The sequence below is a fragment of the Oncorhynchus masou genome, chromosome 9 (genome assembly GCF_036934945.1).
Source record: "Oncorhynchus masou masou isolate Uvic2021 chromosome 9, UVic_Omas_1.1, whole genome shotgun sequence".
Taxonomy (NCBI): domain Eukaryota; kingdom Metazoa; phylum Chordata; class Actinopteri; order Salmoniformes; family Salmonidae; genus Oncorhynchus; species Oncorhynchus masou.
The window spans coordinates 40,211,840-40,231,194 of NC_088220.1; the positions used below are offsets into that span (position 1 = coordinate 40,211,840).

Consider the following 19,355-nt stretch of genomic DNA (forward strand, 5'->3'; position numbering starts at 1 on the left):
TGCTTCAATATATCCACATAATTTTCCTGCCTCATGATGCCACCTATTTTGTGAAGTGGACCAGTCCCTCCTGCAGCAAAGCACCCCCACAACATGATACTGCCACCCCCGTGCTTCACGGTTGGGATGGTGTTCTTCAGCTTGCAGGCCTCCCTCTTTTTCCTCCAAACATAATGATGGTCATAATGGCCAAACAGTTCTATTTTTGTTTCATCAGACCAGAGGACATTTCTCCAAAAAGTACGATCTTTGTTATATGTACAGTTGCAAACCGTAGTCTGGCTTTTTTATGGCGGTTTTGGAGCAGTGGCTTCTTCCTTGCTGGGGGGCCTTTCAGGTTATATTGATATAGGACTCGTTTTACTGTGGATATAGATACTTTTGTACCTGTTTCCTCCAGCACCTGCTGTTCTGGGATTGATTTCCTCTTTCGCCACAAAGTACGTTCATCTCTAGGAGACAGAACGCGTCTCCTTCCTGAGCGGTACGACGGCTGCGTGGTCCCATGGTGTTTATACTTGCGTACTATTGTTTGTACAGATGAACGTGGATGAACCAGAACTTTTCTGAGGTCTTTGCTAATTTCTTTTGATTTTCTCATGATGTCTAGCAAAGAGGCACTGAGTTTGAAGGTTGGTCTTGAAATACATCCACAGGTACACCTCCAATTGACTCAAATTAGTAAATCAGAAGTTTCTCAAGCCATGATATAATTTTCTGGAATTTTCCAGGCTGTTTAAAGGCACAATCAACTTAGTGTATGTAAACTTCTGACCCACTGGAATTGTGATACAGTGAATTATAATTGAAATAATATGTCTGTAAACAATTGTTGGAAAACTTACTTGTGTCATGCGCAAAGTAGATGTCCTAACCAACTTGTCAAAACTATAGTTTGTTAACAAGACATTTGTAGAGTGGTTGAAAAACGAGTTTTAATGACTCCAACCTAAGTGTATGTGAACTTCCAACTTCAACTCTCTCTCTCTCTCTCTGTGTGTGTGTGTGTGTGTGTGTGTGTGTGTACACTGCTCAAAAAAATAAAGGGAACACTAAAATAACACATCCTAGATCTGAATGAAATATTCGTATTAAATAATTTTTTCTTTACATAGTTGAAAGTGCTGACAACAAAATCACACAAAAATTATCAATGGAAATCAAATTTATCAACCCATGGAGGTCTGGATTTGGAGTCACACTCAAAATTAAAGTGGAAAACCACATTACAGGCTGATCCAACTTTGATGTAATGTCCTTAAAACAAGTCAAAATGAGGCTCAGTAGTGTGTGTGGCCTCCACGTGCCTGTATGACCTCCCTACAACGCCTGGGCATGCTCCTGATGAGGTAGCGGATGGTCTCCTGAGGGATCTCCTCCCAGACCTGGACTAAGGCATCTGCCAACTCCTGGACAGTCTGTGGCGTTGGTGGATGGAGCAAGACATGATGTCCCAGATGTGCTCAATTGGATTCAGGTCTGGGGAACGGGCGGGCCAGTCCATAGCATCAATGCCTTCCTCTTGCAAGTACTGCTGACACTCTCCAGCCACATGAGGTCTAGCATTGTCTTGCATTAGGAGGAACTCGGGGCCAACTGCACCAGCATATGGTCTCACAAGGGGTCTGAGGATCTCATCTCGGTACCTAATAGCAGTCAGGCTACCTCTGGCGAACACATGGAGGACTGTGTGGCACCCCAAAGAAATGCCACCCCACACCATGACTGACCCACCGCCAAACCAGTCATGCTGGAAGATGTTGCAGGCAGCAGAACATTCTCCACGGCGTCTCCAGACTGTCACGTCTCACATGTGCTCAGTGTGAACCTGCTTTCATCTGTGAAGAGCACAGGGTGCCAGTGGCGAATTTGCCAATCTTGGTGTTCTCTGGCAAATGCCAAACGTCCTGCACAGTGTTGGGCTGTAAGCACAACCCCCAACTGTGGACGTCGGGCCCTCATACCACCCTCATGGAGTCTGTTTCTGACCGTTTGAGCAGACACATGCACATTTGTGGCCTGCTGGAGGTCATTTTGCAGGGCTCTGGCAGTGCTCCTCCTGCTCCTCCTTGCACAAAGGCGGAGGTAGCGGTCCTGCTGCTGGGTTGTTGCCCTCCTACGGCCTCCTCCACGTCTCCTGATGTACTGGCCTGTCTCCTGGTAGCGCCTCCATGCTCTGGACACTACCCTGACAGACACAGCAAACCTTCCTGCCACAGCTCGCATTGATGTGCCATCCTGGATGAGCTGCACTACCTGAGCCACTTGTGTGGGTTGTAGACTCCGTCTCATGCTACCACTAGAGTGAAAGCACCGTCAGCATTCAAAAGTGACCAAAACATCAGCCAGGAAGCATAGGAACTGAGAAGTGGTCTGTGGTCACCACCTGCAGAACCACTCTTTTTTTGGGGGGTGTCTTGCTAATTGCCTATAATTTCCACCTGTTGTCTATTCTATTTGCACCACAGCATGTGAAATGTATTGTCAATCAGTGTTGCTTCCTAAGTGGACAGTTTGATTTCACAGAAGTGTGATTGACTTGGAGTTACATTGTGTTGTTTAAGTGTTCCCTTTCTTTTTTTGATCAGTGTATACTCAGTAGATGTGGAAAGGTTGACACAAATGATTAGTTGCAAGTTGGAGGGGGTTTCACACCTAGCTTGGTTATTAGACAATTCTTTAGTAAAGGTTGAATAGTCTATTGTTCAGCTAATAGCTCATCCTAGAAATGTTATTAGCAGAATTCACACCCTGCTACCCTTGTGAAAAACTAATACTTTTTCCCCTTTTCCACTTGATAGTGTTTTTAGCCACAATCGGCCCCAACCCCAATTAATACATTTGGGCACAGTCGATAGCGTGCTGGACTTCGGGCTAGAATGTTGAGGGTATGAAACCTGCTCCCTGCTTGTTTCATTACATTATTACGCCGGTCTCAGTGCAAATAGCCCGGATTGTTACTCCCATGTCGTTCCTCGCCCTCTTCCACGCGTCATTCTCCGCCTGAGTGGTTTGCTTGTGGGAGTGCTGGCAGGATATGGCAGCACCTTCGGTTGTGCGTCAAGAATTCAGCACAGCAAGTTTGTATGAAGGTCTGGTTATTCACATGCAAATAGTAAAATGCTCTAAACCACTCTGGTGACAAACTTTGCTCCCCTGTTTTCAATCGTTCGCATGGCTGGGAGAACCTCCTCAGATTAATGCAGATAATGGGAGTTAGATATGCATAGGAAGTGTATTGTACTGTTTTTTTTCTGTATATATGAATTACAAATCAGCCTTTTACTTAAATCATGTTTCTAGTCTATTGCATAATTACAAGGTGTAATCTTTGATATCCCAGGAACAGGAGAGGTAAACACTGTTGAAGTGTATAATTGTAATACATACATGCAGACACAGCATCATTCAAAGAATGGGGTTTGATACACCTGGTATTGGATATGACTGAAAAAAACTTGCTAAATAGAAAAAATATTCACAATAATTTCTCTACATTAACTAACATATTCCTCTAGGTTGTAATTTTTTTTTTACTATAATTACTTACATTTGCTTCCACCATAATGTTTTTGTCAGACATTTTTTCCTGAAGAAAGTCACCGGCGATGTGTGGCATAACGTCAAATTCGTCATTTTAATGAATTTATTTGCAAATTATGGTGGAAAATAAGTAATTAACCATAATTTACAAATAAATTCATAAAAAATCCTACAATGTGATTTTCTGGATTTTTTTCTCTCATTTTGTCTGTCATAGTTGAAGTGTACCTATGATGAAAATTACAGGCCTCTCTTGTCTTTTTAAGTGGGAGAACTTGCACAATTGGTGGCTGACTAAATACTTTTTTGCCCCACTGTACTTCTACACAAACAGTAGGTGAGTGTTATCCTTCTCCACAGTTCGCACCACTTTGTATCACTAGCCGACAGTTCCATTCCCCCGAGATTAGGGAGACTTTGAGAAGTACTCCCTGTCCTCTCCCGAATCTCAGAAGCCGAGCCAGGTCGGTCCAAACACAGTTTGAATTGTTCTTCGGTATTTTACTTGGCACACACACACACGTTCAAATCCTAAGCTACACCTTGCTCAGACAGTCTGTATTTTTCCACTATACATTGTTTAACCTAATTCCGACCTGAACTACACACATCATCAGATTATAATTTTATGATTCTAATAAATTTCATACAGTTAAGGTTTCAAAGTAGAATTATTTTATCATTATCTTTCACATATACATTATTTTATCACTACTAATTACCATCAGCAGCATCAGAGCTTGGAGAAGGCTAATTACCGTGACTAAGCGGTCATGTGGAATGCCTTCATGACTCGTGACCGTCAGTGTGGTCACCGCAACATCCCTAGGCCCTGTACCCTTGGCATTCGTGTAGACTATAAAGAATAGGATAGGTCTAAAGAATATGGTGCAAATTCCACCTAACCTAGCAGAAGGCAAGATGGAGTGACAACCATATTGCTTATACCTGTCCAATCCCTTCAGATCTAGGGATAGGTCTTTTTGGAGTAGGCTATTTATGGTAGAAATGTAAAAGTAGTCATAGATTTAAGGACTCTGAAATCACTGAGCACTCATGAGTGTCATCTTGAGGGATTTGAAGGACAGCAATGTATGTTTTGTCTAATAATATTCTAAAAGTACAAAAGCTGGATGATATTGTTGTTGCACATATTACCATTATACAGTATATGTGTGGTGTGTCTCGTAGAAGGTGTTTGTCTTCTCTCTCCAGGACTTTGTGACACGTACCCAAGGTGGAGTGCCGTATGGGACAGGTTTGCCCCCAGAGATCCTCATGGGCCAGCAAACTCACCCCTACAACAGGTTAGGCTACAGCCAGCAGGCCATGGGCATGTATGCCCAGAACCAGCCTCTGCCTCCAGGTCAGTGCCAACATTATATTATCATTGTCTAAGACCAGGGTTCTGATTTATGAGGAGTTTAGCCTTTTAAATCATATTGAAAACAGTTACTGATCCTAGGCCAGCACTCTACTCTGATATTGATGAATATGGGCCTAGTTAGTTTTTACAATATCATGAAAAAACACTCTGGAACCTGTATTCCTCTCATGACCGTTTTAAGTTAGGCGTGTTTAGCTTTTGATCATCACCAACCATGGTCAATCGACACCATGTTTTGTTACAGCCCAGCACTAAAACACACGATTCTGCTTATCAACCGAAATCTTCAAGACCTTGATTAGCTGAAACAGATATTAATGCTGTGGAGGCTTTTTGTCATTTGACTTTGACCTAAATTCTCATCCTTTTCCCCTTCAGGGGGCCCTGGTTTGGACACCCCGTACCGACCAGCCCGGAACCCTCAGATGGGCAAGATGATGCCCACGCGGCCCAACTACCCGGGTGTGATGCCAGGTGGCATGATGGGCATGGAAAAGCAGTACCCTGTGGGCTATAAGCCCCAGCCCAACATACCGCAGGGCCAGATCCTGCGCCAGCATCTCCAGGTCAGACTGGTGAGTTTGCAGTGACTAGACTCCATTGGAATGGGACAGTAGTGAGTACAGAGGTTATTCTCGACTGGACCTCCCCCAGTGTGGTGTTGAGGGGTTTGCTAGATGTGTTACTAACATGCTCATAGAATAGGATCTTGAACCTGGCTTTCACTGTACGCATGTAGATACATTTGCACAACTGAATGCATTCAACCTCAAATGTGTCTTCCGCATTTAACCCAGCCCATGTGAATCAGAGAGGTGCCGGGGGCTGCCTTAATTGACATCCACTTCATCGGTGCCCGGGGAGAGAAGTTGTTGTTGGGGATTAACTTGCCGGCTTTGGGATTCGAACCAGCGACTTTTCAGTTACCGGCCCAACATTCTTAACCGCTAAGCTACCTGCCGCCCGTGAAGAAAAAAAGAAAAAAGTTGAACTTCAGTTGTAGAAAGCAGCACATTGCTTTTTAAGAACGTTGGAACGTTGTCTCTTGCCGTTTTCAGAACCAGAGTATTATTGGACAACAGATGCGACAGATGACGCCCAACCAACAATACGGCTCTGTGCAGCCAACTCAGGCAAGTCTTTCAGATGAGACACTTCTGCCAAAATGTCATGTAATTTCTTTACAGATGTACCTGTAAAACCTGTTTTCTTATCCTTCTATTTCCTTCAACACTGAATTTGACCCTATGCATAAACTAGTGTCCTCTATTCCTTCTTTCTCCTCTCTGCATATTTGTCCTATTATTTTCATTAACATTCTGATTTTTATCTCTCCATGTACAGAACATCTCCCAGGGCTATACCACGTACGGCTCCCACATGGGGATCCAGCCGCATCCCTCCCAGGTGGGTGGTATAGTCCCTCCGTCGTACGGGAACCAGGGTTTCCAGGGAAGCCACCCGGGGGCCAACCTGGGTGTGGTGGACTCTCTGAGGCAGATGGTACAGAGGCCCAGCGGCTACGTTCACCAGCAGGCACCGGGCTACTCGCACACCATGCAAAACACACAGAGGTGGGCAGGAGGGAAGAGTTGAAGAGTGGTGGGGGTTTGGACAATACATTGTACTGCACTCTAATAGCACAGGGATGTCTGCTGTCCATTATCAAGGATATTTTGGCTACTTTTGTCTCATATTGTGTAGAGCTGTGACAATACCAGTATTGTCATAGCCTGAAACATGAAGCAGAGCAAACTATTTGGTCCTGGGATGGCAGGTAGAGTAGTGATTAAGTGTAGGTCCAGTAACCGAAAGGTTGCTGGTTCGAATCCCTGGGCCGACTAGGTGAAAAAGGTGTCTGTGCCCTTGAGCAAAGCACTTAATCATAATTGCTCCTATAAGTCACTCTGGATAAGAGCATCAGCTAAATGACTAAAATATCAATGTAAAAACATGCTGTATTTAAAATATTGTGTGCTATAGCTTGGAAAATTTGTAAATGTGACTTTAAATGACAACATAATGATATTTGTTTCCAACATTAGGGCTGTTTTCATAGAGAAGTTAAATACGTTTCGTGTTTTGTTTCCTTGCCACGATACTAACAAGTATCCCAATACTGGTATCGTGCCTTCGCTAATATGGTGTTCATGGAGCGCCTTCTTTCACTCCTTTTTCTTGCACATATCAAGACTTTGTCACATTTAGCATCACTGCCTAGTATCTGGGTACAGAGTTATCAAAGTCAATCCCACCCATAAACTGCACTCTGATTTCCTTTGACGTGAATGCAAACATTTGACAGTGTAGTCGCAGAACACTTTTTCCTTTCATGCTGTAGCATTGTAATGGGCAAATGTGACCTCATTCAAGACAGTGGTGTATTTATGAAACATTTGATGTACTGGTCCTCTGCATGTGAATCTCTTCCACCATCTCCAGGTTTCCCCACCAGTCCATCCATCAGGCTCCTGTCATGCAGGGCCTTAGCCACATGGGTACGCAGGGGGTCCACCCGGGAATGAGACCAAACCAGATGCTTGCTGAGCAGCAGCAGGCCCAGCAGCAACAGCAGCAGTACCTCAGACAGCAGGCACTCCGAGTATGCTTTGTCTATTTACTAGGTCTTCTACTAGCAATATCTAACACTACAGACCAACATGGAACAGTGTATTGATTATATTTTAACTACACATGTACTGCTATTGCCACTCAATGCGGTCTAGATCTAAACAATCACTTCCACAATTATTCAATGCTCTAACTGATGGTCTAGCACAGGGGCCACATTGGGATTTCAACTGAGTGTCGCAAATATCTATTTCTGTTTAATTATTTTCAGCGGACCAGCGGATTGAATGGGATCGCGGGACCCACAGGCCGTAGTTTGCCCACCCGTGCTCTAGCATGACATATAGTGAGTGTAAGAATTCCTGTATAGTTGTACTATGGTGTCACCCTGCTCTGTTTCTGTATTTGTCCCTGTCTCCTATAGGCCCAGCAGCAGGCTCAGCAACAACAACAGGTTCAACAACAGCAAGTTCAACAGCAACATCAGGTCCAGCCCCAACAAGTTCAGCAGCAGCAACAACAACAACAGCAGCAGCAAGTAGCGTCAGCACCGCCCTCCGGTGCCCAGGCTCAGAACCAGGCCCTGGGCATGCAGCCCATGCCCCCACAGCAACCCATGGTACGTCCAACTTAGAGGATGATACAGTCAAATTGCCAAGGGGCAGTTCCAAAAAGACGGATCAAGTTAGCCAGCTAACTGTCCCAAAAATTCTGAATTATTTTTATGTTTTCGAGAAATATATATTTGAAATTAGCATGGTATAATTGACTTGACAACCACCAAACACATTCAAGTTTAGCTTTCAAAATTAACCATAAAATTTAAGAGATCTGATATATCAAAGATGTATCGCTGTTAGCTTAACTTAATGATCCTGCTTGCTGGAACACCCCACAAGTACAAAATAAAACACCAGCCCTACTATACCTAGATCTATTTCCAATTATGACTCTGACCGGAACAGTTATTTTGCTACTCTAACTTTCCAGGGAGGATGGTTAAATTTAAGGTTAGCACACACTGCTTTTGTCCAGCCTGGTTCACGCAAGGCATGGCTACTATGCCCCTCTGGGTTGGCACTAGCCGTGTTATCGGATAGAGGTTGGGGTCAGCACAATAGATTGAAAATAGATTTTATTCATAGTGTACAAAGCATTAGGAACACCTTTCTAATGTTGCGTTGCACCCCCCCCCATTCTTTTTTTTTTGCCCTCAAAACAGCCTCAATTCATTGGGGCATGGGTGTTGAAAGCATTCCACAGGGACTCTTGTTCACGTTTACTCCAATGCTTCTCACATTTATCAAGTTGGTTGGATGTCTTTTGAGTGGTGGACCATTCTTGATGCACACGGAAAACTGTTGAACGTTAAAAAAAACATTAGCATTGCAATTCTTGACAAACCAGTGCGTGCGCCTGGCACCTACTACCATACCCCGTTCAAAGGGACTTAAATATTTTGTCTTACCCATTCACCTTCTAAATGGCACACAATGCATGTCTCAAGGTTTTAAAATCCTTCTTTAATTTGTCTCCTCCCCTTCATCCACACTGAATGAAGTGGATAAAACAAGTGACATCAATAAGGCATAGCATTCAACTTGATTCACCTGGTCAGTCTGTCATGGAAAGAGCAGGTGTTCTTAATGTTTTGTATACTCAGTGTAGGTAGTGATAAAGTGACGAGGCAACATAATGAATAATAAACAGTAACAGCAGCATAATGTTATGAGAAAAGAGATTAGTGCAAAATAGGATCAATCCACTCACACTATCAGTGTACAAGGATAATATATAAGTAATATGGAGGAAACTAAGATACTAAGGAGGGCTAGAGGGAACTACTGCCTTATTGCCTGTTGTGGCCCTCGCAGAGAATTGATATCAGAGATTCACTAGTACAGGACTCTCAGGCCATAGCTAGACTAAAAATAAGAAATAAGAAGTTCTCCCACTTAAAAAGATGAGAGGCCTGTAATTTTCATCATAGGTACACTTCAACTATGACAGACAAAATGAGATGAAAAGAAATCCAGAAAATCACATTGTAGGATTTTTAATGAATTTATTTGCAAATTATGGTGGAAAATAAGTATTTGGTCACCTACAAACAAGCAAGATTTCTGGCTCTCACAGACCTGTAACTTCTTCTTTAAGAGGCTCCTCTGTCCTCCACTGGTTACCTGTATTAATGGCACCTGTTTGAACTTGTTATCAGTATAAAAGACACCTGTCCACAACCTCAAACAGTCACACTCCAAACTCCACCAAAGAGCTGTCAAAGGACACCAGAACCAAAATTGTAGACCTGCACCAGGCTGGGAAGACTGAATCTGCAATAGGTAAGCAGCTTGATTTGAAGAAATCAACTCTGGGAGCAATTATTAGGAAATGGAAGACATACAAGACCACTGATAATCTCCCTCGATCTGGGGCCTCCACGCAAGATCTCACCCCGTGGAGTCAAAATGATCACAAGAACGGTGAGCAAAAATCCCAGAACCACACAGGGGGACCTAGTGAATGACCTGCAGAGAGCTGGGACCAAAGTATCAAAGCCTACTATCAGTAACACACTACGCCGCCAGGGACTCAAATCCTGCAGTGCCAGACGTGTCCCCCTGCTTAAGCCAGTACATGTTCAGGCCCGTCTGAAGTTTTGCTAAAGAGCATTTGGATGATCCAGAAGAAGATTGGGAGAATGTCATATGGTCAGATGAAACAAAAATATAACTTTTTGGTAAAAACTCAACTCGTCGTGTTTGGAGGACAAATAATGCTGAGTTGCATCCAAAGAACACCATACCTACTGTGAAGCATGGGGGTGGAAACATCATGCTTTGGGGCTGTTTTTCTGCAAAGGGACCAGGACGACTGATCCGTGTAAAAGAAAGAATGAATGGGGCCATGTATCGTGAGATTTTGAGTGAAAACCTCCTTCCATCAGCAAGGGCATCGAAGATGAAACGTGGCTGGGTCTTTCAGCATGACAATAATCCCAAACACACCGCCCGGGCAACAAAGGAGTAGCTTCGTAAGAAGCATTTCAAGGTCCTGGAGTGGCCTAGCCAGTCTCCAGATCTTAACCCCATAGAAAATCTTTGGAGGGAGTTGAAAGTCTGTGTTGCCCAGCAACAGCCCCAAAACATCGCTGTTCTAGAGGAGATCTGCATGGAGGAATGGGCCAAAATACCAGCAACGGTGTGTGAAAACCTTGTGAAGACTTACAGAAAACGTTTGACGTCTGTTATTGCCAACAAAGGGTTGTATTGAGAAACTTTTGTTATTGACCAAATACTTATTTTACACCATAATTTGCAAATTAATTCATTAAAAATCCTACAATGTGATTTTCTGGATTTTTTTTCCCTCATTTTGTCTGTCATAGTTGAAGTATACTTATGATGAAAATTACAGGCCTCTCATCTTTTTAAGTGGGAGAACTTGCACAATTGGTGGCTGACTAAATACTATAGTATGTCTGTACTTTCAACGACCGAAATGTAATATTGTTTGTGTGTTTGTCTCAGTTCCCACGACAGGGGATGCAGCAGACTCAGATGCAACAGACTCAACAGCAGCAGCAGACTGCAGCACTGGTCAGGCAGCTCCAACAACAACTCTCAAGTAAGAAAGACACTCATGTCAATTAACTTTAGTGAGATTTGTTACAGCCTTGTATTAACCCCAGGGTTAGGGAGATACTACCTGGATTTGTCCAATAAGAAGTGCACATTTAAAATATTTTCTGTTGGGTGCCCTAATGAAACCGCTGATATTGTCAACAGTTCTATCTTGTGTTGCGTATTGTGCTTTATAGTCTAAATGTGACATTTTTTCACAATTTCCAGTCATTTTAGGTCTGTTGATAACAAGTGCTTTTCTTTTCCCCAGATACACAACCTGGACAGAACACCAACTCATATTACTGATAGTGCCTGTTGTATATTAGTGTGTGTGGAAGGATAGGGATACCCTGTGTATGGGAGTGTTCCCAGCCAGCCCATAGATTGGCAGATGTGTCCAATGCCCAGCAGGCCCCTGTTTTAGAGGTGTAGGCTCTTAGGGGGAAAATGGTGCTATTGGCCAAGAAGGACGACTCGACAGATGAACCCACAACTCAACCACAGAGGCTCAACATGCCGTTCGAAAACCTTCTCAACTTCAGTCATGTCATTTCTGAAAATCCAAGGAGCGATTGTGCTGTGAAATATTATGATCATAAAGAATAATGGAAGAGTCTATGTAAAAAAAATACAAGAAATTATAAGAATGCAATTATATATTTTTTTCGGTTTGTCAAATTGTTCAGTTTAGTGTATTTCTCATTAAAATATCATGTCAGTTATTGTCTTGTATTAGTGTCTGGTGCAGTCTTCATCTTGATGAAGATGTCTGATAAGGGTCAATGTGACAATCAAGTTGTTAAAATCAGGATATTATTAATGATATTGAAAGGCAATGAGTCATTATTATTCACTATTGATTGTCTTTAGTATCTTTATTTTTAATTTAATCAGGGTTCTGGGATGTCATGGAATTGTATTATATGCATTCCAGAGGGAAAGTAATAGAGGAATTGATGCAATCATGGTAAATCATATAATTTTGTATATGGATAACTATTTGGAAATTAATATTTTTCCAGTTCTTTTTCCACATTACATTTCCCTGGGAGCATTTGGCCATTGTCATGTAAATTCTAAGGTTGACGGAAAGTCATGGAATATTTTAACAATGAAAGCCCTGTTAGATATACTGTACGTGGCGCTAATAACCTAAAAAGACCAATCCAATCAAAAAATATAAAGATGTATTTTCTTCTGCATGCGAGCTGCAGGTCTTTTGATCAAAAACCATGCCCCTGCCTTAATGATGAGACAGATGCTTTCATTGGACAGAACAACAAGTGGTTGAGCAGTGCGAAATATGGCAGACTTGGCTGTGGGTCACCGCTTCAAGTTCTTACCAAAAAGGTAAGCTAATGTACTCAAGGCTATTGCTTTGTCTCAAATGGCACCCTGGTTCTGGTCCAGATGTAGTGCACAATGGGAATAGGTGGCCATTTTGAACGCTCTATAACCACTTTCTAACTGGCCATAGGCTACCACCCTAATACCAGAGACGATGCAAACAGAGTTGTCATGACCACTGATGAACCCAGTCAATGGGGTAAACTCAGTTATGCACTTCTTTATTTTGTGAATAGGATTTAAATGGGTAAAAACCGGCAAACCGGCAAAACTGTTGCCGAAGTCCTTTATTTAGAACAATTCAAATCAATGACGTTTCCATCTTGGCCTTCATCAGAATGAAAAAAGACCGGTAGACACAAAGCCAGATGTTAGAATGCAAGTAGGTGTGTGTGAGTCGAGTAAATTTCGACAAGTGAATGTGTTGGTGGTGGACAGCGCCATGGCGCTGAAATGGGTTGAACCACAGACTGAGCAGCGCTAGGAATAACATTGGCTAATTAGAGGTTGTTGTGACTTTACTTTCATTAATCTGATTACTTATTTATCTAATCAACTATGTTTAATTGTTACCAGATTTTTGAATGAATCATGTAACAATTAACTCATTAGGAGTTGAGGCACTACGAGAGCGGTTCTTGAAAGAGTTACCATCTCCAGAATTAAACGCTAAAGGACTTTAACTATCACATCCATAAACAGTCAACTTATGAAACCATAACCTCGTATCATGTCATCATTCTGAACAGTCGTAACATCCTGCATCTGCAAAAACCTAAGCCTTATGATTCAGTACTACACAAATTGGTTTAATTATTTACTAGCTAACTAAATGGTAACACAGGATAAACATACACACTTAATACATTAGAAACAGGTCCCTAGCGGACTGACATAATATGGTGGCTTGTTACAAAAGATATAGAGAGGGACAGACGCAACACCTTGGTACATTTAGAAACTATGCTCACAGTAATCATATACTTTGCACACAAACCGCCGCCCGTTTGGAGTAAGAAATAATGGATGTATTTACATGTAAATGTCTTGGTTCGCCGTGTATCTCTGTCGGAACCAGGCTGCCTTGGAAAGAGAGTTGGACGCACGCTTGTAAGTCTCTTTGTCCAAAAGGGGTCCCAGTGCCCGTGAGCTTCTCGCCTCTACCTCGTGTTGATATTCAGAGTTTGAACCACTTTGGACATGAGCTGCAGCTACACGCCTCTCGACTGATATGTTCATTCTTAACCCATCGTTTTAAACACTTCGTGAGGGCTGAGACACTCTGACCTCACTCAAGGGGGCGGTGACTACTTACAAAGTTATAGAAACAATTTCCTCTTATAGTTTCTAAGATCATATCCCTCTCAACAAAAACACTTGCATAATTGTTCATATTTCATAAATAACGTAGAGGATAGACACTTCACACAAATAGTGTGTATACTTTTAAAGTTACACTGACCATTTCGAATCCCACCTTACCTTCTCCGCTATGCAATCTGGTTTCTGAGCTGGTCATGGGTGCACCTCAGCCACGCTCAAGGTTCTAAATGATATAATCGCCATCGATAAAAGATAATACTGTGCAGCCGTCTTCATCGACCGGGCCAAGGCTTTCGACTCTGTCAATCACTGCATTCTTATCGGCAGACTCAACAGCCTTGGTTTCTCAAATGACTGCCTCGCCTGGTTCACCAACTGCTTATCAGATGGCGTTCAGTGTGTCAAATCAGAGGACCTGTTGTCCGGACCTCTGGCAGTCTCTATGGGGTGCCACAGGGTTCAATACTCGGGCCGACTCTTTTTCTCTGTATACATCAATGATGTCACTCATGCTGCTGGTGATTCTCTGATCCACCTCTATGCAGACGGCACCATTTTGTATACTTCTGGGCCTTCTTTGGACACTGTTAACAAACCTCCAAACGAGCTTCAATGCCATACAACACTCCTTCAACGGCCTCCAACTGCTCTTAAATGCAAGTAAAACTAAATGTATGCTCTTCAAACGATCGCTTCCGGCAACCGTCCGCCCGTCTAGCATCACTACTCTGGACGGTTCTGACTTAGAATATGTGGACAACGACAAATACCTAGGTGTCTGGTTAGACTGTAAATTCTCCTTCCATACTCACATTAAGCATCTCCAATCCAAAATTAAATCTAGAATCAGCTTCCTATTTCGCAACAAAGCATCCTTCACTCATGCTGCCAAACATATCCTTGTAAAACGGACTATCCTACCGATCCTTGACTTCGGCGATGTCTTTTACAAAATAGCCTCCAACACCCTAGTCAGCAAACTGGATGTAGTCTATCACAGTGCAGTCTGTTTTGTCACCAATAAACTACCCTCCACTGCGACCTGTATGCTCTCATTGGCTGGTCCTTGCTTCATATTCGTCGCCAAACCCACTGGCTCCAGGTTATCTATAAGTCTCTGATAGGTAAAGCCCCACTTTATCTCAGCTCACTGGTCACCATAGCAGCACCCACCCGTAGCATGCATTCCAGCAGGTATATTTCTCTGGTCATCCCCAAAGCCAAGTCCTCGTTTGGCCGCCTTTCCTTCCAGTTCTCTGCTGCCAATGACTAGAACGAATTGCAAAAATCACTGAAGCTGGAGACTCATGTCTCCCTCTATAACTTTAAGAATCAGCTGTCAGAGCAGCTTACAAATCATTTCACCTGTACATAGCCCATCTCTCAATAGCCCACCCAACTACCTCATTCCCATATTATTATTTTTTTTATCCTTTGCACCCCAGTATCACTACTTGCACATTCATCTTCTGCACATCTATCACTCCAGTTTTTAATTGCGAAATTGTAATTATTTCGACACTATGGCTTATTTATTGCCTTACCTCCCTAATCTTACAGCATTTGCACACACTGTATATAGACTTTTCTATTGTGTTATTGACTGTACGTTTGTTTATCCCATGTGTAACTTTGTTGTTTATGTCGCTTTGCTTTATCTTGGCCAGGTTGCAGTTGTAAATGAGAACTTGTTCTCAACTGGCGTACCTGGTTAAATAAAGGTGAAATAAATACAAAATAAAATACATTATTTCCTTTAAAAAATTTAATGACATCACAAAATAACAACTGAAATTACCTTCTTTAGATCGCCCACGTTCTATGTTAGAAATGTTGTTCCAGAAGTTTGCTTTAGAATGTGTTAGAGTTTCGGTGTGAAAATGTTTGTGAAACAAAGGCACATTCCTGTGTGAATTTGGAGAGCAAGATAGCTGAAAGTTCTAATCTTTGAGTTACAACAGAGTGTGAACCATCAATGCCCCCGCCAGATCCCTTCTCCTCCCCTCTGCAGGCGAGATGGGGTCTGGCCGAAGTCATCCACTGCAAAGCTGATCTGACCCATTTGGATACTTACAGGCAGCCATGACAGCGTTCAAGCAGCGAAGCTGGTTGAAACCTGCCCCAGTATCTGTGTGTTTAGAGATGTAGACGATGAGTATGTCGTGTCTCCTCAAACGCACAGGAAGCTCTGATTCAAACTCCCATTAGACAGCTCTGCAAGCATTATGTCAAAATACATTTGTAACTCACCAAATGTGCAGTTTTGCTGAGCAACTATCTTCATTTACTCCCATTATGGTCGGTATGTACTTCCAAAAAAGGTTCAAATACAAAATGACAAGCAACTGGAAAAATGCCTCTTAGGCACTTCTAATGTAAATCACTCATTACTGCCATGCACAGGTCTGAAGTCTACAACAGCTCAATACATTGGAGCTGCCGGAGGCATTTTTTTCTGTTGCTTGTACAGTATCATTTTTATTACTATCTGTAGAAAATTATGGAAGATTTAATGTATGAATAGGAACCATGTTTAATATGGGTCACTAAAGAACTGTCCCCTCATCAAGAAAATGATGTATTGGGTTCGTTATTATTCGTATTACATTTACATTTAAGTCATTTAGCAGACGCTCTTATCCAGAGCGACTTACAAATTGGTGAATTCACCTTCTGACATCCAGTGGAACAGCCACTTTACAATAGTGCATCTAAATCATTTAAGGGGGGGTGAGAAGGATTACTTATCCTATCCTAGGTATTCCTTGAAGAGGTGGGGTTTCAGGTGTCTCCGGAAGGTGGTGATTGACTCCGCTGTCCTGGCGTCGTGAGGGAGTTTGTTCCACCATTGGGGGGCCAGAGCAGCGAACAGTTTTGACTGGGCTGAGCGGGAACTGTACTTCCTCAGTGGTAGGGAGGCGAGCAGGCCAGAGGTGGATGAACGCAGTGCCCTAGTTTGGGTGTAGGGCCTGATCAGAGCCTGGAGGTACTGCGGTACCGTTCCCCTCACAGCTCCGTAGGCAAGCACCATGGTCTTGTAGCGGATGCGAGCTTCAACTGGAAGCCAGTGGAGAGAGCGGAGGAGCGGGGTGACGTGAGAGAACTTGGGAAGGTTGAACACCAGACGGGCTGCGGCGTTCTGGATGAGTTGTAGGGGTTTAATGGCACAGGCAGGGAGCCCAGCCAACAGCGAGTTGCAGTAATCCAGACGGGAGATGACAAGTGCCTGGATTAGGACCTGCGCCGCTTCCTGTGTGAGGCAGGGTCGTACTCTGCGGATGTTGTAGAGCATGAACCTACAGGAACGGGCCTCCGCCATGATGTTGGTTGAGAACGACAGGGTGTTGTCCAGGATCACGCCAAGGTTCTTAGCGCTCTGGGAGGAGGACACAATGGAGTTGTCAACCGTGATGGCGAGATCATGGAACGGGCAGTCCTTCCCCGGGAGGAAGAGCAGCTCCGTCTTGCCGAGGTTCAGCTTGAGGTGGTGATCCGTCATCCACACTGATATGTCTGCCAGACATGCAGAGATGCGATTCGCCACCTGGTCATCAGAAGGGGGAAAGGAGAAGATTAATTGTGTGTCGTCTGCATAGCAATGATAGGAGAGACCATGTGAGGTTATGACAGAGCCAAGTGACTTGGTGTATAGCGAGAATAGGAGAGGGCCTAGAACAGAGCCCTGGGGGACACCAGTGGTGAGAGCGCGTGGCGAGGAGACAGATTCTCGCCACGCCACCTGGTAGGAGCGACCTGTCAGGTAGGACGCAATCCAAGCGTGGGCCGCACCGGAGATGCCCAACTCGGAGAGGGTGGAGAGGAGGATCTGATGGTTCACAGTATCGAAGGCAGCCGATAGGTCTAGAAGGATGAGAGCAGAGGAGAGAGAGTTAGCTTTAGCAGTGCGGAGCGCCTCCGTGACACAGAGAAGAGCAGTCTCAGTTGAATGACTAGTCTTGAAACCTGACTGATTTGGATCAAGAAGGTCATTCTGAGAGAGATAGCGGGAGAGCTGGCCAAGGACGGCACGTTCAAGAGTTTTGGAGAGAAAAGAAAGAAGGGATACTGGTCTGTAGTTGTTGACATTGGAGGGATCGAGTGTAGGTTTTTTTAGAAGGGGTGCAACTCTCGCTCTCTTGAAGACGGAAGGGACGTAGCCAGCGGTCAGGGATGAGTTGATGAGCGAGGTGAGGTAAGGGAGAAGGTCTCCGGAAATGGTCTGGAGAAGAGAGGAGGAGATAGGGTCAAGCGGGCAGGTTGTTGGGCGGCCGGCCGTCACAAGAAGCGAGATTTCATCTGGAGAGAGAGGGGAGAAAGAGGTCAGAGCACAGGGTAGGGCAGTGTGAGCAGAACCAGCGGTGTCGTTTGACTTAGCAAACGAGGATCGGATGTCGTCGACCTTCTTTTCAAAATGGTTGACGAAGTCATCTGCAGAGAGGGAGGAGGGGGGAGGAGGATTCAGGAGGGAGGAGAAGGTGGCAAAGAGCTTCCTAGGGTTAGAGGCAGATGCTTGGAATTTAGAGTGGTAGAAAGTGGCTTTAGCAGCAGAGACAGAGGAGGAAAATGTAGAGAGGAGGGAGTGAAAGGATGCCAGGTCCGCAGGGAGGCGAGTTTTCCTCCATTTCCGCTCGGCTGCCCGGAGCTCTGTTCTGTGAGCTCGCAATGAGTCGTCGAGCCACGGAGCGGGAGGGGAGGACCGAGCCGGCCTGGAGGATAGGGGACATAGAGAGTCAAAGGATGCAGAAAGGGAAGAGAGGAGGGTTGAGGAGGCAGAATCAGGAGATAGGTTGGAGAAGGTATGAGCAGAGGGAAGAGATGATAGGATGGAAGAGGAGAGAGTAGCGGGGGAGAGAGAGCGAAGGTTGGGACGGCGCGATACCATCCGAGTAGGGGCAGTGTGGGAAGTGTTGGATGAGAGCGAGAGGGAAAAGGATACAAGGTAGTGGTCGGAGACTTGGAGGGGAGTTGCAATGAGGTTAGTGGAAGAACAGCATCTAGTAAAGATGAGGTCGAGCGTATTGCCTGCCTTGTGAGTAGGGGGAAGGTGAGAGGGTGAGGTCAAAAGAGGAGAGGAGTGGAAAGAAGGAGGCAGAGAGGAATGAGTCAAAGGTAGACGTGGGGAGGTTAAAGTCGCCCAGGACTGTGAGAGGTGAGCCGTCCTCAGGAAAGGAGCTTATCAAGGCATCAAGCTCATTGATGAACTCTCCGAGGGAACCTGGAGGGCGATAAATGATAAGGATGTTAAGCTTGAAAGGGCTGGTAACTGTGACAGCATGGAATTCAAAGGAGGCGATAGACAGATGGGTAAGGGGAGAAAGAGAGAATGACCACTTGGGAGAGATGAGGATCCCGGTGCCACCACCCCGCTGACCAGAAGCTCTCAGGGTGTGCGAGAACACGTGGGCGGACGAAGAGAGAGCAGTAGGAGTAGCAGTGTTATCTGTGGTGATCCATGTTTCCGTCAGTGCCAAGAAGTCGAGGGACTGGAGGGAGGCATAGGCTGAGATGAACTCTGCCTTGTTGGCCGCAGATCGGCAGTTCCAGAGGCTACCGGAGAC

General features: G+C 44.3%; 1 protein-coding gene across 1 annotated transcript in view; it reads left to right on the forward strand.

Moving 5' to 3' along the window:
* LOC135545983 (mediator of RNA polymerase II transcription subunit 12-like) overlaps positions 1-11,849 on the forward strand; it is a 93,069-nt gene extending 81,220 nt beyond the window's left edge. The window contains exons 37-44 of the mRNA XM_064974015.1: positions 4,759-4,909; positions 5,309-5,505; positions 5,989-6,063; positions 6,275-6,504; positions 7,373-7,532; positions 7,926-8,120; positions 11,032-11,128; positions 11,396-11,849. Of these exons, the coding sequence (XP_064830087.1) occupies positions 4,759-4,909; positions 5,309-5,505; positions 5,989-6,063; positions 6,275-6,504; positions 7,373-7,532; positions 7,926-8,120; positions 11,032-11,128; positions 11,396-11,433 (1,143 nt within the window). The 3' untranslated portion in view covers positions 11,434-11,849. The remainder of the gene's footprint in view (positions 1-4,758; positions 4,910-5,308; positions 5,506-5,988; positions 6,064-6,274; positions 6,505-7,372; positions 7,533-7,925; positions 8,121-11,031; positions 11,129-11,395) is intronic.
* Positions 11,850-19,355: the final 7,506 nt, after the last annotated feature.